The sequence below is a fragment of the Atractosteus spatula genome, chromosome 2 (genome assembly GCF_055471065.1).
Source record: "Atractosteus spatula isolate fAtrSpa1 chromosome 2, fAtrSpa1.hap1, whole genome shotgun sequence".
Taxonomy (NCBI): Eukaryota; Metazoa; Chordata; class Actinopteri; order Semionotiformes; family Lepisosteidae; genus Atractosteus; species Atractosteus spatula.
This window is the reverse complement of record NC_142707.1, coordinates 49,613,527-49,639,475: the sequence shown is the minus strand read 5'-3', so window position 1 is coordinate 49,639,475 and position 25,949 is coordinate 49,613,527. Positions and strand designations below refer to the sequence as shown.

At 51.7% G+C, this 25,949-nt stretch overlaps 1 protein-coding gene across 1 annotated transcript in view; it reads left to right on the top strand.

Moving 5' to 3' along the window:
• Positions 1 to 25,949, top strand: part of plb1 (phospholipase B1) — a 44,182-nt gene that overhangs the window by 14,514 nt on the left and 3,719 nt on the right. Inside the window, exons 13-41 of the mRNA XM_088928258.1 lie at positions 47 to 154; positions 584 to 658; positions 1,867 to 1,932; positions 2,634 to 2,795; positions 5,311 to 5,371; positions 6,028 to 6,086; positions 6,677 to 6,750; positions 6,975 to 7,018; positions 8,148 to 8,256; positions 8,554 to 8,605; positions 9,061 to 9,141; positions 9,727 to 9,792; positions 10,452 to 10,552; positions 10,670 to 10,751; positions 11,031 to 11,135; positions 11,759 to 11,854; positions 13,480 to 13,551; positions 14,088 to 14,165; positions 14,251 to 14,311; positions 15,287 to 15,345; positions 15,591 to 15,658; positions 16,300 to 16,343; positions 16,510 to 16,609; positions 17,130 to 17,181; positions 18,756 to 18,836; positions 19,857 to 19,922; positions 20,057 to 20,151; positions 20,384 to 20,465; positions 20,735 to 20,839. Coding sequence (XP_088784384.1) covers positions 47 to 154; positions 584 to 658; positions 1,867 to 1,932; positions 2,634 to 2,795; positions 5,311 to 5,371; positions 6,028 to 6,086; positions 6,677 to 6,750; positions 6,975 to 7,018; positions 8,148 to 8,256; positions 8,554 to 8,605; positions 9,061 to 9,141; positions 9,727 to 9,792; positions 10,452 to 10,552; positions 10,670 to 10,751; positions 11,031 to 11,135; positions 11,759 to 11,854; positions 13,480 to 13,551; positions 14,088 to 14,165; positions 14,251 to 14,311; positions 15,287 to 15,345; positions 15,591 to 15,658; positions 16,300 to 16,343; positions 16,510 to 16,609; positions 17,130 to 17,181; positions 18,756 to 18,836; positions 19,857 to 19,922; positions 20,057 to 20,151; positions 20,384 to 20,465; positions 20,735 to 20,839 — 2,304 coding nt within the window. The remainder of the gene's footprint in view (positions 1 to 46; positions 155 to 583; positions 659 to 1,866; positions 1,933 to 2,633; positions 2,796 to 5,310; positions 5,372 to 6,027; positions 6,087 to 6,676; positions 6,751 to 6,974; positions 7,019 to 8,147; positions 8,257 to 8,553; positions 8,606 to 9,060; positions 9,142 to 9,726; positions 9,793 to 10,451; positions 10,553 to 10,669; positions 10,752 to 11,030; positions 11,136 to 11,758; positions 11,855 to 13,479; positions 13,552 to 14,087; positions 14,166 to 14,250; positions 14,312 to 15,286; positions 15,346 to 15,590; positions 15,659 to 16,299; positions 16,344 to 16,509; positions 16,610 to 17,129; positions 17,182 to 18,755; positions 18,837 to 19,856; positions 19,923 to 20,056; positions 20,152 to 20,383; positions 20,466 to 20,734; positions 20,840 to 25,949) is intronic.

Below are 25,949 nucleotides of genomic sequence, written 5' to 3'. Positions count from 1 at the left end.
TTTTTTTATTTTTTTAATGTTAATTATGTGTGCCTGGTGTCTGCAGGAGGCTCTAGAGCACCACCTGCTGGAGAACAACTGGTATAGCGACAGAGAGGACTTCACTGTTGTACTCCAGCCTCCTCCCACTGCCTCAGGCCCATCTCACACCCTGGTGAGTGACAGACAGCAGACTGCCGGTCAGTCAGAAAGCGCAGCCCAATGGCATGGCTGTGTGAACCTTCTATGTGGAGTTTGCCAGTTGTTTCCATGTTCATGTGAGTTTTGTTCAGGAGACAGAAATGCCTCCCAAGGACATGCTGGATGTTGCGATTCTAGATTGTCGCCCATGGGTTTGGTGTTATTTATTAATAAGGCAGATGCTTTCATCCCTAAGCAATTTAGAGTGATTACAATTACTTATTTTCTTTATATTACAATTATTTATTTTCTGTACATACAAAAAATGTGGGCATGTTTGCCAGTCAAATAAATGCAGGCAGATTTACATACAGGCAGGTCTTTATCAAGAAGAGAGACAAACCAGCACAACACTCTGCAGTTTTCTCTTCAGGAGCCTCACAGCTTCCTCTCCTCTGTGCAGGGAAGGAAGGACCCCCCTGTGGGACACAGCGCCCCCCTGTCGGACAGCCTGGTCCTGCAGCTGTGGACAAGCCTGGTGAGTATGTGCATGGACCACTGGAGCTACACACTGACCCCTGCAGGGCAACACTGGCAGGGCACCTGGATCATACTAGATCACTGAAGGAAGAGAATCCACAGACAGTAGCAGCCAGTGGAGGCCATGTGACCTGCTTGTCTATTTAACGACTCGGGAACTCAAGCCTGTAACCTGGTGAAGCTGTATCTCGAAAACTCTGTGTGGTCAGTACAGCAGAGAGCGTCAGTTTGTCTGCAAGACTTTGAGGAGGGAGGAGCTCCTGCTCTGTCTCCACACTGTGCTCAGAGCCCTAAACCCCACAGTCATAGGTAGGATTGTCCTCTAAACAGCCAGACTCTGTCAAACACAGACAGTCCAGAAAGGATAAGAATAGACAAGAGACAGCTGGCTGCTTTAGATCATAGATGACTGGATAAGATCAAATCTAACTTGATTAGAAAACAGCTGGTTAGTCTGCATTACAGGTGATTGGATTACAAGGCTGATACGGTTCACATACGGTTGGATCACATCTAATCACACTGATCAAATGAGACCTCAGATGTCTGAATTACATTATACAGCAGATGATTGGATTAGGTCAAAGCTAATTACATGAAATGACATCTGATTAGATTGCAGATTATTGCACTAGATCACAGAACATTAAAGTAGATCCCAGTTGATTGGATTGGATCACATTTAATTGAATTAGATCATAGAAGGTCAGATAAAAACATAAGGACTATCGAATATCAGAAGAGGTCATTTGGCCTACCTGGCCTAACTTTTAATGAATCACCCAGCTGTTTCTTGAAAGAAAGCAGGGTATCAGCTTCTCCACCATGGCTGGGGAGCTTGTCCCACACTCCCTCCTGACGCAGTTTTAATGCTCTTCCCTGTGGTTTCCACTTGTGACCTCTGGTCTATTGTCAACAAAACACATCAGATTGAGGTAGATGGGATGCTCAGGCTCTTGATGGTTCACACTATCTTGAACTTGAACACAGAGCAGCACTGAGTGGTATGATGACACTTTTACCACATCTTACACTAGGGCACAAGGCATAGGCTGAGGAGGACAGGCAGATGTGTGCAGTAGCTCTGACCACAGGACTTCAGGAGAGAGTGAGACAGGGATTACTGGGTAGCCTGAGCCAAGTCCATGTGCCCACCTTGCCTGTTTGGTAGTTAATAGTTAATTACAACTACATGGTCTCTTCCAGCTGCAGCCTGCCACAGAGGACAATGACATCAGCCCTGTTCAGTGCCCCAGTGAGGTGAGACTGATGGTGTGTGTTCATAATATTGAAGCCTGCTCTCTCTTTTCAGACTCTTTTTCCACCTGCTTCAGAAGCTTAATTCCTCAGACAAGCTGCAGGTGTGGAAATAGAGCTACATAAAATAGGAGCTGATCTACAGCTCTGGGAGACCAACCCTGGACAGTGAGAGAGTCTGGGCTGCTCTACAGCTCTGAGAGTCCAGCACTGGACAGTGAGAGTCTGGGCTGCTCTACAGCTCTGAGAGACCAGCCCTGGACAGTGAGAGAGTCTGGGCTGCTCTACAGCTCTGAGAGACCAGCCCTGGACAGTGAGAGTCTGGGCTGCTCTACAGCTCTGAGTGTCCAGCACTGGACAGTGAGAGAGTCTGGGCTGCTCTACAGCTCTGAGAGACCAGCCCTGGACAGTGAGAGTCTGGGCTGCTCTACAGCTCTGAGAGTCCAGCACTGGACAGTGAGAGAGTCTGGGCTGCTCTACAGCTCTGAGTGTCCAGCCCTGGACAGTGAGAGTCTGGTCTGCTCTACAGCTCTGAGTGTCCAGCACTGGACAGTGTATTCTGCTGTGCACTGGTACTGCTGGAGCAATAGAGCTACAGTGGTCTCCCATGTGAATGAATTGCATCCCCTTCAGTACATGACGGACTTCAATGCCCTTTGGAAGAAAGGCGCTATATAAATGCTATTAAACATTTCTAATTTTTACCTGTTTCTCAGGATCGGCCATACCTCCGGACTCACAGGAACACACACTCAGAACGTGAAGATCTGATGCTCCAGGGCAACAGAACAGTGACCCCCACAGCTCCGACAGGAGGATACACTAGCACACCCACTCCCACAGTGACACAGACACCTACACTCAAGCCCTTGGACCCCGTGAGTCTGTCTCTCCAGACCTGTGTGACAGTGCAGGAGTGCAGTTTGAGCACTGGTGTGTGTGCCTGCAGACCAGCACAAGTCACTACCAAAGAGCACCCCACTACCCCTCCTGCCAGGCTGTAGTCCAGACACAGACTGAAGTCTGTTTTCTTTTCTTATTTTGTACAAAATCAACACACAATCCTCTTTTCTTTTACATAGACACAATAACAAACAGAAGCATAAAAAAATTCAAATTCTCACATTATATTCCCCAAAATCCTGGGTGGAGTCTGTCTCTGTCCCTCGATTCCCCAGACACACTGCGACCTGGAGACAAGACTTCCTTTCCCATCAGCCTTTAGGGCCTCTGGCCAGTGACACCCCCTCCCTCTACTGGGCAGGATGACTCACCTTTCCTGGGCAGATTACACGCACAATGCCAGTCAGCACTGGGGTTCCCAGTCAGCACTGGGGTTCCCAGTCACTGAAGCAGCCCCCCGCAAAGCATCTCTCCGAGGGCAGTCACACTTGCAATAGATCTCCTCACCCAGGTGCTGCTGGGAACTGCAGTCCAGGAACTGGAGGTGTGGTTGTGGGCAGGTGATGGCAGTGAACAGGTGTGCTGTGTCTGTGCAGGTGATGGCAGTGAACAAGTGTGCTGTGTTTGTGCAGGTGATGGCAGTGAACAGGTGTGCTGTGTTTGTGCAGGTGATGGGCAGTGAACAGGTGTGCTGTGTTTGTGCAGGTGATGGGCAGTGAACAGGTGTGCTGTGTCTGTGCAGGTGATGGGCAGTGAACAGGTGTGCTGTGTCTGTGCAGGTGATGGCAGTGAGCAGGTGTGCTGTGTCTGTGCAGGTGATGGGCAGTGAACAGGTGTGCTGTGTCTGTGCAGGTGATGGCAGTGAACAGGTGTGCTGTGTCTGTGCAGGTGATGGCAGTGAACAGGTGTGTTGTGTCAGTGCAGGTGATGGGCAGTGAACAAGTGTGCTGTGTCTGTGCAGGTGATGGGCAGTGAACAGATGTGCTGTGTTTGTGCAGGTGATGGCAGTGAACAGGTGTGTTGTGTTTGTGCAGGTGATGGGCAGTGAACAGGTGTGCTGTGCCTGTGCAGGTGATGGCAGTGAGCAGGTGTGCTGTGTTTGTGCAGGTGATGGGCAGTGAACAGGTGTGCTGTGTTTGTGCAGGTGATGGCAGTGAGCAGGTGTGCTGTGTTTGTGCAGGTGATGGGCAGTGAACAAGTGTGCTGTGTCTGTGCAGGTGATGGCAGTGAACAGGTGTGCTGTGTTTGTGCAGGTGATGGCAGTGAACAAGTGTGCTGTGTCTGTGCAGGTGATGGGCAGTGAACAAGTGTGCTGTGTCTGTGCAGGTGATGGGCAGTGAACAGGTGTGCTGTGTTTGTGCAGGTGATGGCAGTGAACAGGTGTGTTGTGTTTGTGCAGGTGATGGGCAGTGAACAAGTGTGCTGTGTCTGTGCAGGTGATGGGCAGTGAACAGGTGTGCTGTGTCTGTGCAGGTGATGGCAGTGAACAAGTGTGCTGTGTCTGTGCAGGTGATGGGCAGTGAACAGGTGTGCTGTGTCTGTGCAGGTGATGGCAGTGAACAGGTGTGTTGTGTTTGTGCAGGTGATGGGCAGTGAACAGGTGTGCTGTGTCTGTGCAGGTGATGGCAGTGAGCAGGTGTGCTGTGTCTGTGCAGGTGATGGCAGTGAGCAGGTGTGCTGAGTCTGTGCAGGTGATGGCAGTGAGCAGGTGTGCTGTGTTTGTGCAGGTGATGGCAGTGAGCAGGTGTGCTGTGTCTGTGCAGGTGATGGCAGTGAGCAGGTGTGCTGTGTTTGTGCAGGTGATGGGCAGTGAGCAGGTGTGCTGTGCCTGTGCAGGTGATGGCAGTGAGCAGGTGTGCTGTGTTTGTGCAGGTGATGGCAGTGAACAGGTGTGTTGTGTTTGTGCAGGTGATGGGCAGTGAACAGGTGTGCTGTGTCTGTGCAGGTGATGGCAGTGAACAGGTGTGCTGTGTCTGTGCAGGTGTTGGGAAACGAAGAGGTGTGTTGTGTCAGTGCAGGTGATGGGCAGTGAACAAGTGTGCTGTGTCTGTGCAGGTGATGGGCAGTGAACAGATGTGCTGTGTTTGTGCAGGTGATGGCAGTGAACAGGTGTGTTGTGTTTGTGCAGGTGATGGGCAGTGAACAGGTGTGCTGTGTCTGTGCAGGTGATGGCAGTGAACAGGTGTGCTGTGTTTGTGCAGGTGATGGCAGTGAACAGGTGTGCTGTGTTTGTGCAGGTGATGGGCAGTGAACAGGTGTGCTGTGTTTGTGCAGGTGATGGCAGTGAACAGGTGTGTTGTGTTTGTGCAGGTGATGGGCAGTGAACAGGTGTGCTGTGTGTGCAGGTGATGGCAGTGAGCAGGTGTGCTGTGTTTGTGCAGGTGATGGCAGTGAGCAGGTGTGCTATGTTTGTGCAGGTGATGGGCAGTGAACAGGTGTGCTGTGTTTGTGCAGGTGATGGCAGTGAGCAGGTGTGCTGTGTTTGTGCAGGTGATGGGCAGTGAGCTGCTGTGTTCTGATCGCAGGCCGTCTGACACGTCCCCATCCTCAGGTAAGGATCGACTTGCACTGTCATCAGACAGAGAGACAGTGTGCAAAGTACAGAATGAGTGTGAGGGTGAGGGATACATTTGGAGTAAATGGAGGAAAAGTCCAGTGCTACAGCTCTTGAAAGAACATGATTAAGATGGTGCTGCAAGTTGGTTTGTGGTGTTTTAGCTGAGCTGTCCTGAGGCTGGGTGGTGTCAATGAGCCTCAGGACCAGCTGGCTGAGGGGGCTCTTTGTTGGGCTCATCTCTTGGCTCAGCAGGGCTTTGTGATAGTAGGAGTTTTGGTCAGTATTTTATAGATGTAGACAATACTTTATTACTCTGTTCTGTATGTTTATTAGTAATGGCTTTGGCCTAATTCGGCCCTGCACACATTGTTAGTTTTTCTCTCCACACAGAGGATGTTTCTACAGATCTCCATGTGCAGAGTTTCTGTGGGGTGTTTGTCCCATTGAGTGTACTCCTGGTCTGTGAGGGGACCCCACACTTCACTGCCGTATAGGGCAATGTGATGGATTACTTTCAAATATTCACAACCAGATCCTGTCATCACTCTCTCCTGTCTCTCCTGTCTCCATGTCTCATTCTCTCCCATCTCACCTGTCTCCATGTCCCACTTTCTCCTGTCTCCATGTCTCTCTCCTGTCTTTTCTCTCAGTTCACTCCCTGAGGCCAGGAGATGTGAGGGTGGTAGCAGCTGTAGGCGACTCTCTTACAGTGAGTAACTGTCAGCCTGTATGTCTGTGTGTCTCTCAGCGTGTCTCTCTGTAAGTCTGTACTGTGTGTCTCTCAGCGTGTCTCTCTGTACTGTGTGTCTGTGTGTCTCTCAGCATGTCTCTCTTTAAGTCTGTACTGTGTGTCTCTCAGCGTGTCTCTCTGTAAGTCTGTACTGTGTGTCTCTCAGCATGTCTCTCTGTAAGTCTGTACTGTGTGTCTGTGTGTCTCTCTGTAAGTCTGTATTGTGTGTCTGTGTGTCTCTCAGCATGTCTCTCTGTACGTCTGTACTGTGTGTCTCTCAGCATGTCTCTCTGTAAGTCTGTACTGTGTGTCTGTGTGTCTCTCTGTAAGTCTGTATTGTGTGTCTGTGTGTCTCTCAGCATGTCTCTCTGTACGTCTGTACTGTGTGTCTCTCAGCATATCTCTCTGTAAGTCTGTACTGTGTGTCTGTGTGTCTCTCTGTAAGTCTGTATGGTGTGTCTGTGTGTCTCTCTGTAAGTCTGTACGGTGTGTCTGTGTGTCTCTCTGTAAGTCTGTATGGTGTGTCTGTGTGTCTCTCTGTAAGTCTGTACTGTGTCTCTGTCCCACAGGCTGGTAATGGTGTTGGAGCTGCACCCAACAACCTACTGGACGTCCTGAAGCAGTACAGGGGTCTATCCTGGAGGTGAGACAGGGAGGGAGGGAAAGGGGCCAGAGGAGGCAGGTGAGAGACAGAGGGGGGAGGAGAGGGAGATGAAAGAGGGATAGGGAGAGGAGAGAAGGAGGAGGAGAGGGAGATGGGAGATAGAGGGATAGGGAGAGGGGAGAGGGAGGAGGAGAGGGAAAGAGAGGAGTAAGACCAGGAAATGTGGTCACACCTGAGCAGTGTCATTATTCTGTCTGTTTCAGCATTGGAGGAGAAGAGACCCTGAACACTGTCACCACACTGCCCAGTGAGTGACAACTTCTGTCTCTTTCATTAATCTTTCATTTCATTAATCAGATGGTGTGCCAGTCTCTGTGTGTCAGTGTGTTTGATGGTGTGCCAGTCTCTGAGTGTCAGTGTGTCAGTCAGATGGTGTGCCAGTCTCTGTGTGTCAGTGTGTCAGTCAGATGGTGAGCCAGTCTCTGTGTGTCAGTGTGTCAGTCAGATGGTGTGCCAGTCTCTGTGTGTCAGTGTGTCAGTCAGGTGGTGTGCCAGTCTCTGTGTGTCAGTGTGTCAGTCAGGTGGTGTGCCAGTCTCTGTGTGTCAGTGTGTCAGTCAGACGGTGTGCCAGTCTCTGTGTGTCAGTGTGTCAGTCAGGCGGTGTGCCAATCTCTGTGTGTCAGTGTGTCAGTCAGATGGTGTGCCAGTCTCTGTGTGTCAGTGTGTCAGTCAGGTGGTGTGCCAGTCTCTGTGTGTCAGTGTGTCAGTCAGGTGGTGTGCCAGTCTCTGTGTGTCAGTCAGGCGGTGTGCCAATCTCTGTGTGTCAGTGTGTCAGTCAGGTGGTGTGCCAGTCTCTGTGTCTCAGTGTGTCAGTCAGGTGGTGTGCCAGTCTCTGTGTGTCAGTGTGTCAGTCAGGCGGTGTGCCAGTCTCTGTGTGTCAGTGTGTCAGTCAGGTGGTGTGCCAGTCTCTGTGTGTCAGTCAGGCGGTGTGCCTGTCTCTGTGTGTCAGTGTGTCAGTCAGGCGGTGTGCCAGTCTCTGTGTCTCAGTGTGTCAGTCAGGTGGTGTGCCAGTCTCTGTGTGTCAGTGTGTCAGTCAGGCGGTGTGCCAGTCTCTGAGTGTCAGTGTGTCAGTCAGGTGGTGTGCCAGTCTCTGTGTGTCAGTGTGTCAGTCAGGCGGTGTGCCAGTCTCTGAGTGTCAGTGTGTCAGTCAGGTGGTGTGCCAGTCTCTGTGTGTCAGTGTGTCAGTCAGGTGGTGTGCCAGTCTCTGTGTGTCAGTGTGTCAGTCAGATTGTGTGCCAGTCTCTGTGTGTCAGTGTGTCAGTCAGGCGGTGTGCCAGTCTCTGTGTGTCAGTGTGTCAGTCAGGTGGTGTGCCAGTCTCTGTGGTTGAGTGCTTCAGCTGGTCAGTCCTGATGTCAGTGTCCATGTGTCTGTCTAGATATACTGTGGAATTTCAGCCACTCTTTGACTGGTTTCTCAGTGGGAACTGGAGATGCCAGCTCACCCAGTGCCTTCTTCAATCAGGCAGTGCCTGGGGCCAATAGTGAGTGAGTACTCTGATCTCTCTCAGTACTCCCAGTCTCTCCCAGTCCTCTCCTGTCTCCCAGTCTCTCCCTGTCCTGTACTCTCCCAGGCCTCCCAGTCTCTCCCAGTCCTCTACTGTCTCCCAGTCTCTCCCTGTCCTGTACTCTCCCAGTCCTCCCAGTCCTCCCAGTCTCTCCCTGTCCTCTACTGTCTCCCAGTCTCTCCCTGTCTTGTATTCTCCCAGTCCCCACAGTCTCTCCTCTGTCCTCTACTGTCTGTCACTTTGTCCCATGTCTGTTTTGACATGCCTGTTTCTGCAGTGACATGCCTGCTCAAGTGCGCACTCTGGTGGACATGATGAAACAGGACACGGTAAGACTTCAAGCACAGTTAGCTCTCATTCAGGCACAGACGCCAACACTGATGTGCTCACACACACATGTACACTCCCACACTCCTGTACGCTGGTACACTGGAATATCTGCTGCTGGAGAGTGAACCAAGCAGGGGCCCGTTGCTGCACAGATAAGCCCAAGAGCAGCTGAGGAGAGAGCGGCAGCGAACAAGCAAGCTGACACGAGACGGGTCTCAGCTCGGAGCTCTCCCACTCTGGCGTGGCCCGGGTCTTGGGACAGCCTTGGGACCTGATCTCTCCCAGTTTGGGACAGCCCTGAGCTCTGACATAGTTCAGGAGAAAATGCAACTAACTGCATCTTACTGATGGGACCATAGGAATAGGAGCACAGTGTGGCCATCTGGTGGTCAGTATGGGGAATTAAAAACTTGTCTCATTACTGTTACCTAATTCTCCCTCTCTGTCTTCACAGCGTATTGAGTTTCAGAGCGACTGGAAAGTAGTAACTATGTTTGTGGGAGGAAATGACTTATGTGATTTCTGCACTGATTCTGTAAGTACAGATTGTGACACGACTCTCTGTTTCCTACACTAGACAGGGGACAGGGCTGGGACAGTGTTGGTCCTGGGTAGGGAAACTCTGTACAGAGGACAGGGGACAGGGCTGGGACAGTGTTGGTCCTGGGTAGGGAAACTCTGTACAGAGGACAGGGGACAGGGCTGGGACAGGGTTGGTCCTGGGTAGGGAAACTCTGTACAGAGGACAGGGGACAGGGCTGGGACAGTGTTGGTCCTGGGTAGGGAAACTCTGTACAGAGGACAGGGGACAGGGCTGGGACAGGGTTGGTCCTGGGTAGGGAAACTCTGTACAGAGGACAGGGCACAGGGCTGGGACAGTGTTGGTCTTGGGTAGGGAACCTCTGTACAGAGGACAGGGGACAGGGCTGGGGCAGTGTTGGTCCTGGATAGGGAAACTCTGTACAGAGGACAGGGGACAGGGCACAGGGCTGGGACAGTGTTGGTCCTGGGTAGGGAAACTCTGTACAGAGGACAGGGGACAGGGCTGGGACAGGGTTGGTCTTGGGTTAGGAATCTCTTTAACAGGAAGTTCAATGTTCTCTCCTCTCTGGTGCTGCAGGTTTATTTTTCAGCAGTGAATTTCAAAGCTCGACTCCAGCAGGCTCTGGACATCCTACACAAAGAGGTACAACTCTGCTGATCACTCCCTGGACTGAAACTCTTGCAGTATTGTACCTGTCTCTATGTGTCATATTCTTTTTCTGCATAGTACTTGTCTGTCTTTAACTGTGGTGCCTGTGTGTTACTGTGATATACCTGTCTGTCACTCAGTGTAGTACCTGTCTGTCTCTCAGCACAGTACCTGCGTGTATGTCAGTGATGCTCCTGTCTGTCTCTCAGTGTAGTACCTGTGTCTCTGTCAGTGATGTTCCTGTCTGTCTCTCAGTGTAGTACCTGTGTGTCTGTCAGTGATGTTCCTGTCTGTCTCTCAGCACAGTACCTGTGTGTTTGTCAGTGATGCTTCTGTCTGTCTCTCAGCACAGTACCTGTGTGTCTATCTGTCAGTGATGCTCCCGTTTGTCTCCCAGTACAGTACCTGTGTATCTGTCAGTGATGCTCCTGTCTGTCTCTCAGTGTAGTACCTGTGTGTCTGTCAGTGATGTTCCTGTGTGTCTGTCAGTGATGCTCCTGTCTGTCTCTCAGTGTAGTACCTGTCTGTCTCTCAGCACAGTACCTGTGTCTCTGTCAGTGATGTTCCTGTCTGTCTCTCAGTGTAGTACCTGTGTGTCTGTCAGTGATGTTCCTGTCTGTCTCTCAGCACTGTACCTGTGTGTCTCCTGCCAGGTGCCCCGAGTGTTTGTGAACCTGGTGGAGCCCCTGTACATCATCCCTCTGCGGAAGCTGCACCAGGACACCTCTCTGGGCTGCCCCACATCACTCGTCAAGTAATTGACTAAGTGATGAGCTCTGATTATGCTGCTCTGGTCAATAAAGCCAATCCCAGCACATTTCTGACAAGGCCCTCCCCACCTGTCCTGCATTAACTGGGTCTCTCCCCCCAGACTGCTGTGTCGCTGTGTGCTGTCACCGAAGGAGGGCTCAAGGGAACTTCAGACATTGATTGACATGAACAGAGCCTATCAGGTGAGAGTTTCTCTGCAGCCGAGCCACAGTTGGCCAATCAGGTACTAGACGTGGGAGACAGAGTGAAAACACATCCAATCAGGGAATGCACACAGTGGGTGTGGAGAGTCTCAAACTGATCACACTGTAATTGATTGGTATGAGTGCACAACATCCTGACTCTTGCAAGGGCTTTAAAGATGACTGTTGAGCACATGTCCGGGGTGAGCAGTTGAATCTGGAGCCTGGGCAGTGTGGGTGTCCCGGGTGTGTGACCTCCGCCCTGTGTTGCCGTGGCAGCGGGCGGCTTGGGAGTTGGTGGACTCTGGGCGTTACGACACGCGCGATGACTTCACCGTGGTGCTGCAGCCCTTCTTCAGGCAGCTGGAGCTCCCCCTGCTGGAGGTCAGATCTCCGTCCTCCTGGTGCTCCTCGAGCTGCTCTCTCAACCCCTTCTCACCACCTCCGTCTCCCCTGTTTCTCCTCAATCTCTCTGCTCTCCTCCTGTGTCCTGTCTCTCAGTCTTTCCGCACTCCTCCACTGTGTACCTGTCTGAATTCAACTCAAGTCAAATCAATAAAGTCTTATCTATCTATCTAAAATCTACAGACATTAACAATAAAGATACATCAAAAGACATTTACATACAAACATATGGAGCATTATTGAGAGACAGGCTCACTGTTCCTCAGGCTGTGACAGGAGATCACATACTGGGCTGCCAGTTCAACTGAGTTCCCTCCTCCCTCTCCCAGCAGGATTGGGAGTTGTTGTGATTCTGGCAGGTGTGGGAATTCTGGGATTAGAATTGTAAATTTGGGGAAGAATGTTTGTCACAGTGCAGTAGGAAGTGCACCTCTGTCTCTGTTTCTCCCTGCTGACAGTAGAGTCTCTCCTTATTCTCTCTCTCCTTGACCTCTCTTTCTCCCTGTGAGTCCAGAATCCAGCCTGTCTCTCCCTCTCGGGACGTGTCTGTCTTTCTGTTTGCGGTTTGCTAATTCTGTCCCCCTGTCTCCCTGCCTGTCCAGGATGGACGCCCTGACCGCGCCTTCTTCACGCCAGACTGTTTCCACCTCAGTCAGAGAACACACACCATCATGGCCCGAGCACTCTGGAACAACATGGTGAGAGACACAGACACACTGATGCACTGAAGTACAGACACACTGACCTGACCCGCTGGTGTACAGGCACACTGACCTGCTGGTGTACAGGCACACTGACCTGCTGGTGTACAGACACTCTGACCTGCTGGTGTACAGGCACACTGACCTGCTGGTGTACAGGCACACTGACCTGCTGGTGTACAGACACTCTGACGTGCTGGTGTACAGACACTCTGACGTGCTGGTGTACAGGCACTCTGACCTGCTGGTGTACAGGCACACTGACCTGCTGGTGTACAGACACTCTGACCTGCTGGTGTACAGACACTCTGACGTGCTGGTGTACAGGCACTCTGACGAGCTGGTGTACAGGCACTCTGACGTGCTGGTGTACAGGCACACTGACGTGCTGGTGTACAGGCACTCTGACGTGCTGGTGTACAGGCACACTGACGTGCTGGTGTACAGACACACTGACCTGCTGGTGTACAGACACTCTGACCTGCTGGTGTACAGACACACTGACCTGCTGGTGTACAGGCACACTGACCTGGTGGTGTACAGGCACTCTGACGAGCTGGTGTACAGGCACTCTGACCTGCTGGTGTACAGGCACTCTGACCTGCTGGTGTACAGACACTCTGACGTGCTGGTGTACAGGCACACTGACCTGCTGGTGTACAGACGCACTGACATGCTGGTGTACAGACACTCTGACGTGCTGGTGTACAGGCACACTGACCTGCTGGTGTACAGGCACACTGACCTGCTGGTGTACAGGCACACTGACCTGCTGGTGTACAGACACTCTGACCTGCTGGTGTACAGACACTCTGACCTGCTGGTGTACAGACACACTGACCTGCTGGTGTACAGGCACACTGACCTGGTGGTGTACAGGCACTCTGACGAGCTGGTGTACAGGCACTCTGACCTGCTGGTGTACAGGCACTCTGACCTGCTGGTGTACAGACACTCTGACGTGCTGGTGTACAGGCACACTGACCTGCTGGTGTACAGGCACACTGACCTGCTGGTGTACAGACGCACTGACATGCTGGTGTACAGACACTCTGACGTGCTGGTGTACAGGCACACTGACCTGCTGGTGTACAGGCACACTGACCTGCTGGTGTACAGGCACTCTGACGAGCTGGTGTACAGGCACTCTGACCTGCTGGTGTACAGGCACACTGACCTGCTGGTGTACAGACGCACTGACATGCTGGTGTACAGACACTCTGACCTGCTGGTGTACAGGCACACTGACCTGCTGGTGTACAGACGCACTGACATGCTGGTGTACAGACACTCTGACGTGCTGGTGTACAGACACTCTGACGTGCTGGTGTACAGGCACACTGACCTGCTGGTGTACAGGAACTCTGACGTGCTGGTGTACAGGCACACTGACCTGCTGGTGTACAGGCACACTGACCTGCTGGTGTACAGACGCACTGACATGCTGGTGTACAGACACTCTGACGTGCTGGTGTACAGGCACACTGACCTGCTGGTGTAATCACACACTGCCACATTGTCTTGCTGGCAGTTTTAAAGTGCCTGTACGTGCCTGTCAGGGCCATGGTTGCCTGTTAGTTCTTTATCTCTGCCCTTCAGCTGCCTGTCTCTCTTTCCCAAAGCTGGAGCCCCTGGGCAGCAAGACCTCCTCCCAGAACTTCTCCACATCTGTGGTTCTGCACTGCCCCTCCCAGGTGAGTGACAAACAGCACTGCTGGAGTCCCCTGGGCTGACACTTCAACGCAATTTACATAGACAAGACACTGGATAGGACTTCCACACAACACACACTCTGAGAGCAGTTTCCCACAGCACATACAAACTATAAAATAGGTATACTCTCTGTGTGTATGGGCTATGTAGGATGTAGTGCAGTACAACATTCCTGTTACAACAGGAGCTACAGTCCCAGTGCAGTAGAACAGTCCTGTTACAATAGGAGCTACAGTCCCAGAACAGTAGAAATGTCCTAATTAATAATAATTATTATTAATTATTATTATTATTATTATTATAACAGTCCTCTTACAATAGGGGCTACAGTCCCAGTACAGTAGAACAGTCCTGTTACAATAGGAGCTACAGTCCCAGTGCAGTAGAACAGTCCTGTTACAATAGGAGCTACAGTCCCAGTGCAGTAGAACAGTCCTGTTACAATAGGAGCTACAGTCCCAGTACAGCAAGAGTGTTGTAAGCTGTATAGAATTCTATCTTCTTGTTGTTGGTTTAGACTGTGCCTTTCTTGAGGACTTATCAGAACAGCAATTACACCTATCCTGGCCCACCCCCAACACAGCCGCCTATCAAGGTAAGAAAGCTGGCTGACATTTCAACTCTACTACAACAGCAGTTTAACCACCCTGACACTCAGACCAGTAAATCTGTTCTCACAGAACTGGGGTAGCGACCTCGCCTGCACTGGCCTCGCACCCTCGGACTCAGTACCCATATCAGGTGAGGCAAGGAGGCAGTGTGGGCTAGTGGTTAGAACTGAGGCACTGGGAGAGAGAGAGAGAGGCAGTGTGGGCTAGTGGTTAGAGCTGAGGGACTGGGAGAGAGAGAGAGAGGCAGTGTGGGCTAGTGGTTAGAGCTGAGGGACTGGGAGAGAGGGAGAGGCAGTGTGGACTAGTGGTTAGAGCTGAGGGACTGGGAGAGAGAGAGAGGCAGTGTGGGCTAGTGGTTAGAGCTGAGGGACTGGGAGAGAGAGAGGCAGTGTGGGCTAGTGGTTAGAGCTGAGGGACTGGGAGAGAGAGAGAGAGGCAGTGTGGGCTAGTGGTTAGAGCTGAGGGACTGGGAGAGAGAGAGGCAGTGTGGGCTAGTGGTTAGAGCTGAGGGACTGGGAGAGAGAGAGAGAGGCAGTGTGGGCTAGTGGTTAGAGCTGAGGGACTGGGAGAGAGAGAGAGAGGCAGTGTGGGCTAGTGGTTAGAGCTGAGGGACTGGGAGAGAGGGAGAGGCAGTGTGGACTAGTGGTTAGAGCTGAGGGACTGGGAGAGAGAGAGAGGCAGTGTGGGCTAGTGGTTAGAGCTGAGGGACTGGGAGAGAGAGAGGCAGTGTGGGCTAGTGGTTAGAGCTGAGGGACTGGGAGAGAGAGAGAGAGGCAGTGTGGGCTAGTGGTTAGAGCTGAGGGACTGGGAGAGAGAGGGAGGCAGTGTGGGCTAGTGGTTAGAGCTGAGGGACTGGGAGAGAGAGGGAGGCAGTGTGGGCTAGTGGTTAGAGCTGAGGCACTGGGAGAGAGCGAGGCAGTGTGGGCTAGTGGTTAGAGCTGAGGGACTGGGAGAGAGAGAGAGAGGCAGTGTGGGCTAGTGGTTAGAGCTGAGGGACTGGGAGAGAGAGGGAGAGGCAATGTGGGCTAGTGGTTAGACCTGAGTGACTGGGAGGGGAGGCAATATGGTCAGTTTTGGGATACAGTGTGATATCAGTCTCTCTCAGTTCACAGGCTACGTCCAGGAGATGTGAAGGTAGTAGCTGCACTGGGAGACTCTCTCTCTGTGAGTATGTCTGTCTCCTCTCTCACTGGACTCCTCTCTGTGCCTCTCTTTCGTGTAACCCTTTTCTGTCCTTCCCATTTCTTATATACCTCTCTGACAACCTTTTCTGACAAGGTGACAGGAGATCACACTATTAATATTATTATTATTATTATTATTTTGGCTCACTGTCTGTTCCTCAGATTATACCCTAATCTATAATTAACTCTGTGTGTGTCTGTCTCTGTATGCACGTCTCGTTCCAGGCAGGGTTTGGAGCTAGGGCAACCAGCATCCTCAACCTGCAGACGGAGTGGAGAGGACGGTCCTGGAGGTGAGGGGTCAGGCGTCAAAGGTCACTCGCAGTCGGACATGTACACCTCGTCCTGGACAGAGAAAGGGCTTTCGGGGATCTTAATTGTAGAATAAACCAATTTCAGGTTTAACCGCTTATAACAGGGCAACTGGGACTGGTCTGTAGAAACCACCAGGGGGTGGCGCTGCAACAGCCCCAGGAATACTTTGCCCCTGGGGACACCCACTCCCCGTACAAACACTCACTGGGGAGACAGACGAGTCTGACCAGACCCTCACTGTCACTCAGGACAGTGAGATTGTGTGTTCTCAGGGTGAGACCTTCTCAAATGCTGCTCTCTTGGGGGTGAAAGTGAGGTTATGACTATTCCTATTGGGTAGCAGCCTAGTAGGGCGCGAGTCTGGCCAAGCAGAATCAACTGGGTGAGGAACTTCCGCTGCTACTGGACTCCACTAGGGAGCTCATCACACAGATAGAAGGGCGACTACAGGGGAGGAAAGGGAGTGTGACATGGGGGTGTTGAATCTCCCTGATCGGGCTGGGTTTGTGTGCAGACCCCCTGCTGTGCTGCAATCAGACCCACTGACTAGAGCTGCTGACAGACCTGTGTGCTCTGGCTGTAGTGACTGGGGCCTGAGTGTGTGTTTGTGTCTCTGCAGTATCGGGGGAGATGAGAGCCTGGAGAAAGTCACCACTCTGCCCAGTGAGTGCCACCCTCGCCTCTCACCTCTGACCCTTTACCTCTCTCCTATGCCCCTTGTCCACCGCAATCCAGCTCTCGGTCATCTGTGGATCTTTATTTGGTGTTTTTGTTGAACTGTCCGTGTGGAGTTCTCAACCTTCCCCTCTCTCCCATCCTGCCCTCCCAGATATCCTGCGCAAGTTCAGCTCCTCTCTCTACGGCTTCTCGCTGGGTAGAGGAACAGCCAACAGCCGCTTCAACATGGCGGTGAGCGGCGCCAAGGCTGCGTGAGTCTCCCAGACTTCCTGTCGGTCTCTGTGTCTCTGTTTGGGCAAAGCTGTAAGAACACAAGACAGGTCACAGACAAGAGGAGCCGTTCGGCTCCGCCAGCTCATCTGGCGGTCAGTAGTTAATAGATCAAGGTATCAGCTTCAAGAACATGGCTGGACTGCTTGTTCCACACTCCCACAACTCTTTGTGTAAAGAAGTACTGTTCCAGGTTTTACAAGCACTTCCATGTCGTTTCCACTGGTGAACTCTGTTCATTCTGAAGACATCAGCTGGGTTGACTCTGTCGGTGTGTTTGAGAATTTTGAATACTTGTGTCAGGTCTCCTCATTGTCTCCTCTGTTCAAGACTGAAGAGACTCAGTACCTTGAGCCTGTCAGTGTAGGACAGCCACTTAATACTTGTATCGGATCTCCTCACAGTCTACTCTGTTCAAGACTGAAGAGTCTCTCTGTGTGAGTGGGACTGTAGGCTTGTCTATCCTTCTGCTATATCCTCACCGTGTCTGTCTCTCTGCAGTGATATTCCACAGCAGGTACAGAAACTCATCCAGGCCATGAAGGACAGCAAGGTCAGTCACCGTGTCCTGACTCTTCCCTCAGACCTGTGTCTCACACTGTCTTCATTTAAAATTCTTTGAAAAAGCTTTATTGGTGTGACCAATGAACATTTTGCAAAACATTTAAGACTTTAACAGCAATAAAATAATATCATCATTAGACAGACTCCCTGTCTGTTCCTCAGGCTGGGACAGGAGATCACACATTGTATTAATATTACTGAGAGACAGGCTCACTGTCTGTTCCTCAGGCTGGGACAGGAGATCACACACTGTATTATTATTATTATTATTATTATTATTATTATTACTGAGAGACAGGCTCACTGTCTGTTCCTCAGGCTGGGACAGGAGATCACACACTGTATTATTATTATTATTATTAATATTATTATTATTACTGAGAGACAGGCTCACTGTCTGTTCCTCAGGCTGGGACAGGAGATCACACACTGTATTATTTTTATTGAGAGACAGGCTCACTGTCTGTTCCTCAGGCTGGGACAAGAGATCGCACACTGTATTGTTATTATTATTATTATTATTATTATTTTTTTTTTTTATTGAGAGACAGGTTCACTGTCTGTTCCTCAGGCTGGGGCAGGAGATCACACACTGTATTATTATTATTGAGAGACAGGCTCACTGTCTGTTCTTCAGACTGGGACAGGAGATCACACTGTATTATTATTGAGAGACAGGCTCACTGTCTGTTCCTCAGGCTAGGACAGGAGATCACACACTGTATTATTATTACTGAGAGACAGGTTCACTGTCTGTTCCTCGGGCTGGGACAGGAGATCACACACTGTATTATTATTATTACTGAGAGACAGGCTCACTGTCTGTTCCTCAGGCTGGGACAAGAGATCGCACACTGTATTATTATTATTGAGAGACAGGCTCACTGTCTGTTCCTCAGGCTGGGACAGGAGTTCATACACTGTATTATTATTATTGAGAGACAGGCTCACTGTCTGTTCCTCAAGGCTGGGACAGGAGTTCACACACTGTATTATTATTATTATTGAGAGACGGGCTCACTGATAATCTAATCACTTCACCTAATCACTTGAGGTTAACTCTATTGAGTTTCCTCCTCCAGTAGAATTGGGAGCTGTACTAATTCTGGCAGGTGAGGAAATTTTGGGAGGAATGTTTATTGTGGAGGAATGTTTATTTAATCCCAGAGTATTTCTCACATTGCATCTGAAAGTGCATCTCAGTCTCCGTTTCTCCCCGCTGGCAGTGGGAGAAGAGCCTGTCCTCTCTGGGCAGCCAGGTCTGCCTGTGTCCAGTGTCCATGGTCAGGCTTTGGTCACTGAGCCTGTCCTCTCTGGACAGCCAGGTCTGCCTGTGTCCAGTGTCCATGGTCAGGCTTTGGTCACTGAGCCTGTCCTCTCTGGACAGCCAGGTCTGCCTGTGTCCAGTGTCCATGGTCAGGCTTTGGTCACTGAGCCTGTCCTCTCTGGGCAGCCAGGTTGGTCTATGTCACCCAGTTTCTCAGATTCAGGCTCACAGTGCTTTGTCGCCATTAACAATTGCAGTTGGAATATTATTGTAATTCCTATCCCTGTCTCTCCCAGGAGGTGGATTTCCAGAATGACTGGAAGATGGTGACTCTCTTCATTGGGGGGAATGACCTGTGTCAGTACTGCCTGGACCGGGTGAGGGCCAGTCTGCAGAGAACAGACCCAGAAGGTTACGTGTAGAGAAATGTGTAGCAGGTGAATTCGATGCCACACTTGTCAAAGATGCTGCACTTAGGTGTTATAAGCTGTAACAGGATAAGCAGGAGTTACAGTGTAATATGTTCAATAAGCATGACAGGAGCAGAGGGTGTTCTGGGTTCACGAAGGTGTTCCAGGTACATGAAGGTGATCAAAGTGAAGGACTAGGTGAACATGTATTGTTCTAGGTGTACGAGGGCTTTTCCAGTACACAAGGATGTTCCAAGTGCATGACGGTTCCAGGTGTACAAGGGTGTTCCAGGTGTACAGTAGGAGGTGTTCCAGGTGTACGAGGGTGTTCCAGATGTAAAAAGGGTGTTCCAGGTATACGAGGGTGTTCCAGGTGTACGAGGGTGTTCCAGGTGTAAGAGGGTGTTCCAGGTGTACGAGGATGTTCCAGGTGTACAGTAGGAGGTGTTCCAGGTGTAAAAAGGGTGTTCCAGGTGTACAGTAGGAGGTGTTCCAGGTGTACAGTAGGGGGTGTTCCAGGTGTACAGTAGGAGGTGTTCCAGGTGTAAAAAGGATGTTCCAGGTGTACAGTAGGAGGTGTTCCAGGTGTACGAGGGTGCTCCAGGTGTACAGTAGGAGGTGTTCCAGGTGTACAGTAGGGGGTGTTCCAGGTGTAAAAAGGGTGTTCCAGGTGTACAGTAGGAGGTGTTCCAGGTGTATGAGGGTGTTCCAGGTGTACGAGGGTGTTCCAGGTGTACAGAAGGAGGTGTTCCAGGTGTAAAAAGGGTGTTCCAGGTGTACAGTAGGAGGTGTTCCAGGTGTACGAGGGTGTTCCAGATGTACGAGGATGTTCCAGGTGTACAGTGGGAGGTGTTCCAGGTGTACGAGGGTGTTCCAGGTGTACGAGGGTGTTCCAGGAGCATGAGAGCGTACCAGGTGTAGGAGGGGGAAAAGGGTGCTGTGCAGACTATGTTGTGACAGTGTTGCTCTCTTTGTCTCCCTGGGCAGGAGACTTTGTCAGTACAGAACTACACCAGACACCTGAGAGACAGCCTGGACCTGCTGTACCGGGAGGTGAGAGTCAGCTCATCCAGACCTGTTCAGACATAGCCAGCATCCTGAAACCTGCACCCTGCCTTCAATAGCCCTTTCTCCTGCCTGCCTTCCTCCTCATCTGCTTCTCCCACCTCCCACTCCTGTGTGTCCAGGTGCCGCGGGTGTTTGTCAATGTCCTGGAGATCCTGCAGATTGAGGGGTTGCGGAGAATCAGGAGCGACACCTTGGGCTGCTCTCTGCTGCAGAGGTGCGTCTGTTATCCTCAGTTATGTACAGCTGTGCCCCATTTGGGTTTTGAACCTGCAGGCATTCAGAGTGTTCAGAGTGATGCCTTTGCTCTACATTGGACTCTCTGTCTGCTGGCTTGTCTGTCTGACTGTGTCTGATTGACCTGTCTGATTGACTGTGTGTCCATATCACTGTTTGTACTGTATGTGTTCTGGACTGTCTATATGTGTGCCTGATCTTTGTCTCTCCAGGAACTCCTGTCCATGTTTCCTGATACCAGGTGAAAACTCCCTGGAGCTGACTGAGATCAAGAGGATCAACCAAGAGTACCAGGTCAGTGAGGGGCATGCCGGGTCACAACATATGACTTATTGTATATCAGTATGTACTGGTGTGTTAGTGTGACTTAGTGAGTATTGGAGTGTGTAGGTGTGACTCAGTGTGTATCAGAGTTTATTTGTGTGTATGGGTGTGTAGTGGAGTTTTTCTTTGTGACTCAGTGTGTACTGGTATGTATCAGGGTTTATTAGTGTGACTCGGTGTATACTGGAGTGCATGGGTACTCAGTGTGTCATTGACTCTCACTCTCTCTCCCTGTCCAGGACGAGACAGAGAGGCTGGTCTCTGGGGGGCGCTATGATAGCAGAGAAGACTTCGCTGTGGTCACTCAGCCATTCCTGAAGAACTCTATCATCCCCCTGGCAGCGGTCAGTCACATGGCACACACTGATGCAAAGTGATAGGGGACAATTGTGTAAAAGGGTTGTAGTGGTTTGATGGTTTTACTGAGACAATTATTAATTGTAGCAGTAATCACGAGGTGGTTCGTTGTGGCTTTTAGAAAATCAATCGTCAGAACAACTAACAACGCACACACACAGGTTCAATACACAAGATACATTTATTAATATAAATTGTGCACCAAACATATACTAGTCTGCCTGGATACGAGCGGCAGACCTTACTGTGAGGGTTATCAATATACAAGGTATATAATCTCGAAGAGATGCAAACACAAAGAGATACACAACAGAGAATATATGTCAATATATATCGTTCGGTTACACCAAATCGCTAATCAGTGTTATTACCCACTGTTACTCTAAACTCGGGAGTAAATACGTTACTCATGAATTAAATTGATAACAACTTGTGTTGAGGTACAATTAAATTCTCAAGACGCAATGTAGAACATGGGGTTTACTTATCCACTGTGTATGGATTTGGAATCTCCCGGCACGAACACCACACCAGCTGACAGGCTCTGTTGCAGCGGTTGTCCAATGGGCGTTGTCCCGGCGTCCTCTGGCTACCGGCCAACCAGTCGAGGTGCAGCTCGGAGTAGGACGGGCGGAGGAATCTGACTGCGGCGCGCAGGGCAGTCGTTGCTCCGAGGGGATCTACCAGCAGTCCGGCTGGCTAGTAGAAAGTCTCTATGCACAGAGTGTGACCGCGAGTCCTCACAAGTCACTCTTTTGCCTGGGAAGAAACTGGTTCGTTCCCGGTCCAGCGCTGCTTCTGAATAAGCTATTCAGGTTGTCGACGAGGGTCCAACTGTAGGCTGCCGTTGATCAAGCGGAGCATTCACGTTGGTAGAATTCTGAGTACGTACGGGATCCTCGGCCTCGCGCTTAGAACAAAGTCCAAGTCCCAGTGCAGACAACAGCAGTTGTCACGTGATTGTCTCTGAGGATGCGCGAAAATGGCCAAGGAGAGCCCCGATCTGAGCTTGCGCTCCCTTTTTGACCAAGACCCAGATGTGTGCTGATTGGTTGAGAGTTTGGTGGGCATTGGAGACCCACGTGGTGTCACCACGCCCTGCCAGTCCCTGATTGGTTGATCAAGGTGAGATATGAGTCACTTACTCCTGACACTTAGGAATGCAGTCCAGATATCCATCTGGCACTCCCTAGACAGATAGGCGCCAATGGATGACCATTGATCATGATAGCCAGGCTTAGCTAAGTGCATCCCCGTCTGGGAGCTGTCCCTTATCAAAAGAAAACATCTTTAAATCAGCCTACACGAATAGCTTCTCTGTGGCTGCACCACAGAGATGGAGAGTGAGATGGGGCCTCATTTAGGAAAGCACAGCAACACTTAATTCTGTCTTAATAACAAGCATTGCCGCTACAGGGTGTTTAAAAAAAGTTTGGGATATATCCTCTGTGTACATGAAGCTCATTGTGATGACGTTAATGACTGGAAGAGTGACAGGACTTCCAGAACTCTCCTGGAGCAGGAGTGTGGAGTTCTGCTCTAGAGAGGTGTGTCAGTGATGGAGGGGTCTCTCTCTCTCCTGGAGCAGGAGTGTGGAGCTCTGCTCTAGAGAGGTGTGTCAGTGATGGAGGGGTCTCTCTCTCTCCTGGAGCAGGAGTGTGGAGCTCTGCTCTAGAGAGGTGTGTCAGTGATGGAGGGGTCTCTCTCTCTCCTGGAGCAGGAGTGTGGAGTTCTGCTCTAGAGAGGTGTGTCAGTGATGGAGGGGTCTCTCTCTCTCCTGGAGCAGGAGTGTGGAGCTCTGCTCTAGAGAGGTGTGTCAGTGATGGAGGGGTCTCTCTCTCTCCTGGAGCAGGAGTGTGGAGTTCTGCTCTAGAGAGGTGTGTCAGTGATGGAGGGGTCTCTCTCTCTCCTGGAGCAGGAGTGTGGAGTTCTGCTCTAGAGAGGTGTGTCAGTGATGGAGGGGTCTCTCTCTCTCCTGGAGCAGGAGTGTGGAGCTCTGCTCTAGAGAGGTGTGTCAGTGATGGAGGGGTCTCTCTCTCTCCTGGAGCAGGAGTGTGGAGCTCTGCTCTAGAGAGGTGTGTCAGTGATGGAGGGGTCTCTCTCTCTCCTGGAGCAGGAGTGTGGAGCTCTGCTCTAGAGAGGTGTGTCAGTGATGGAGGGGTCTCTCTCTCTCCTGGAGCAGGAGTGTGGAGCTCTGCTCTAGAGAGGTGTGTCAGTGATGGAGGGGTCTCTCTCTCTCCTGGAGCAGGAGTGTGGAGCTCTGCTCTAGAGAGGTGTGTCAGTGATGGAGGGGTCTCTCTCTCTCCTGGAGCAGGAGTGTGGAGCTCTGCTCTAGAGAGGTGTGTCAGTGATGGAGGGGTCTCTCTCTCTCCTGGAGCAGGAGTGTGGAGCTCTGCTCTAGAGAGGTGTGTCAGTGATGGAGGGGTCTCTCTCTCTCCTGGAGCAGGAGTGTGGAGCTCTGCTCTAGAGAGGTGTGTCAGTGATGGAGGGGTCTCTCTCTCTCCTGGAGCAGGAGTGTGGAGCTCTGCTCTAGAGAGGTGTGTCAGTGATGGAGGGGTCTCTCTCTCTCCTGGAGCAGGAGTGTGGAGCTCTGCTCTAGAGAGGTGTGTCAGTGATGGAGGGGTCTCTCTCTCTCCTGGAGCAGGAGTGTGGAGCTCTGCTCTAGAGAGGTGTGTCAGTGATGGAGGGGTCTCTCTCTCTCCTGGAGCAGGAGTGTGGAGCTCTGCTCTAGAGAGGTGTGTCAGTGATGGAGGGGTCTCTCTCTCTCCTGGAGCAGGAGTGTGGAGCTCTGCTCTAGAGAGGTGTGTCAGTGATGGAGGGGTCTCTCTCTCTCCTGGAGCAGGAGTGTGGAGCTCTGCTCTAGAGAGGTGTGTCAGTGATGGAGGGGTCTCTCTCTCTCCTGGAGCAGGAGTGTGGAGCTCTGCTCTAGAGAGGTGTGTCAGTGATGGAGGGGTCTCTCTCTCTCCTGGAGCAGGAGTGTGGAGCTCTGCTCTAGAGAGGTGTGTCAGTGATGGAGGGGTCTCTCTCTCTCCTGGAGCAGGAGTGTGGAGCTCTGCTCTAGAGAGGTGTGTCAGTGATGGAGGGGTCTCTCTCTCTCCTGGAGCAGGAGTGTGGAGCTCTGCTCTAGAGAGGTGTGTCAGTGATGGAGGGGTCTCTCTCTCTCCTGGAGCAGGAGTGTGGAGCTCTGCTCTAGAGAGGTGTGTCAGTGATGGAGGGGTCTCTCTCTCTCCTGGAGCAGGAGTGTGGAGCTCTGCTCTAGAGAGGTGTGTCAGTGATGGAGGGGTCTCTCTCTCTCCTGGAGCAGGAGTGTGGAGCTCTGCTCTAGAGAGGTGTGTCAGTGATGGAGGGGTCTCTCTCTCTCCTGGAGCAGGAGTGTGGAGCTCTGCTCTAGAGAGGTGTGTCAGTGATGGAGGGGTCTCTCTCTCTCCTGGAGCAGGAGTGTGGAGCTCTGCTCTAGAGAGGTGTGTCAGTGATGGAGGGGTCTCTCTCTCTCCTGGAGCAGGAGTGTGGAGCTCTGCTCTAGAGAGGTGTGTCAGTGATGGAGGGGTCTCTCTCTCTCCTGGAGCAGGAGTGTGGAGTTCTGCTCTAGAGAGGTGTGTCAGTGATGGAGGGGTCTCTCTCTCTCCTGGAGCAGGAGTGTGGAGCTCTGCTCTAGAGAGGTGTGTCAGTGATGGAGGGGTCTCTCTCTCTCCTGGAGCAGGAGTGTGGAGTTCTGCTCTAGAGAGGTGTGTCAGTGATGGAGGGGTCTCTCTCTCTCCTGGAGCAGGAGTGTGGAGCTCTGCTCTAGAGAGGTGTGTCAGTGATGGAGGGGTCTCTCTCTCTCCTGGAGCAGGAGTGTGGAGCTCTGCTCTAGAGAGGTGTGTCAGTGATGGAGGGGTCTCTCTCTCTCCTGGAGCAGGAGTGTGGAGCTCTGCTCTAGAGAGGTGTGTCAGTGATGGAGGGGTCTCTCTCTCTCCTGGAGCAGGAGTGTGGAGCTCTGCTCTAGAGAGGTGTGTCAGTGATGGAGGGGTCTCTCTCTCTCCTGGAGCAGGAGTGTGGAGCTCTGCTCTAGAGAGGTGTGTCAGTGATGGAGGGGTCTCTCTCTCTCCTGGAGCAGGAGTGTGGAGCTCTGCTCTAGAGAGGTGTGTCAGTGATGGAGGGGTCTCTCTCTCTCCTGGAGCAGGAGTGTGGAGCTCTGCTCTAGAGAGGTGTGTCAGTGATGGAGGGGTCTCTCTCTCTCCTGGAGCAGGAGTGTGGAGCTCTGCTCTAGAGAGGTGTGTCAGTGATGGAGGGGTCTCTCTCTCTCCTGGAGCAGGAGTGTGGAGCTCTGCTCTAGAGAGGTGTGTCAGTGATGGAGGGGTCTCTCTCTCTCCTGGAGCAGGAGTGTGGAGCTCTGCTCTAGAGAGGTGTGTCAGTGATGGAGGGGTCTCTCTCTCTCCTGGAGCAGGAGTGTGGAGCTCTGCTCTAGAGAGGTGTGTCAGTGATGGAGGGGTCTCTCTCTCTCCTGGAGCAGGAGTGTGGAGCTCTGCTCTAGAGAGGTGTGTCAGTGATGGAGGGGTCTCTCTCTCTCCTGGAGCAGGAGTGTGGAGCTCTGCTCTAGAGAGGTGTGTCAGTGATGGAGGGGTCTCTCTCTCTCTCCTGGAGCAGGAGTGTGGAGCTCTGCTCTAGAGAGGTGTGTCAGTGATGGAGGGGTCTCTCTCTCTCCTGGAGCAGGAGTGTGGAGTTCTGCTCTAGAGAGGTGTGTCAGTGATGGAGGGGTCTCTCTCTCTCCTGGAGCAGGAGTGTGGAGCTCTGCTCTAGAGAGGTGTGTCAGTGATGGAGGGGTCTCTCTCTCTCCTGGAGCAGGAGTGTGGAGCTCTGCTCTAGAGAGGTGTGTCAGTGATGGAGGGGTCTCTCTCTCTCCTGGAGCAGGAGTGTGGAGCTCTGCTCTAGAGAGGTGTGTCAGTGATGGAGGGGTCTCTCTCTCTCCTGGAGCAGGAGTGTGGAGCTCTGCTCTAGAGAGGTGTGTCAGTGATGGAGGGGTCTCTCTCTCTCCTGGAGCAGGAGTGTGGAGCTCTGCTCTAGAGAGGTGTGTCAGTGATGGAGGGGTCTCTCTCTCTCCTGGAGCAGGAGTGTGGA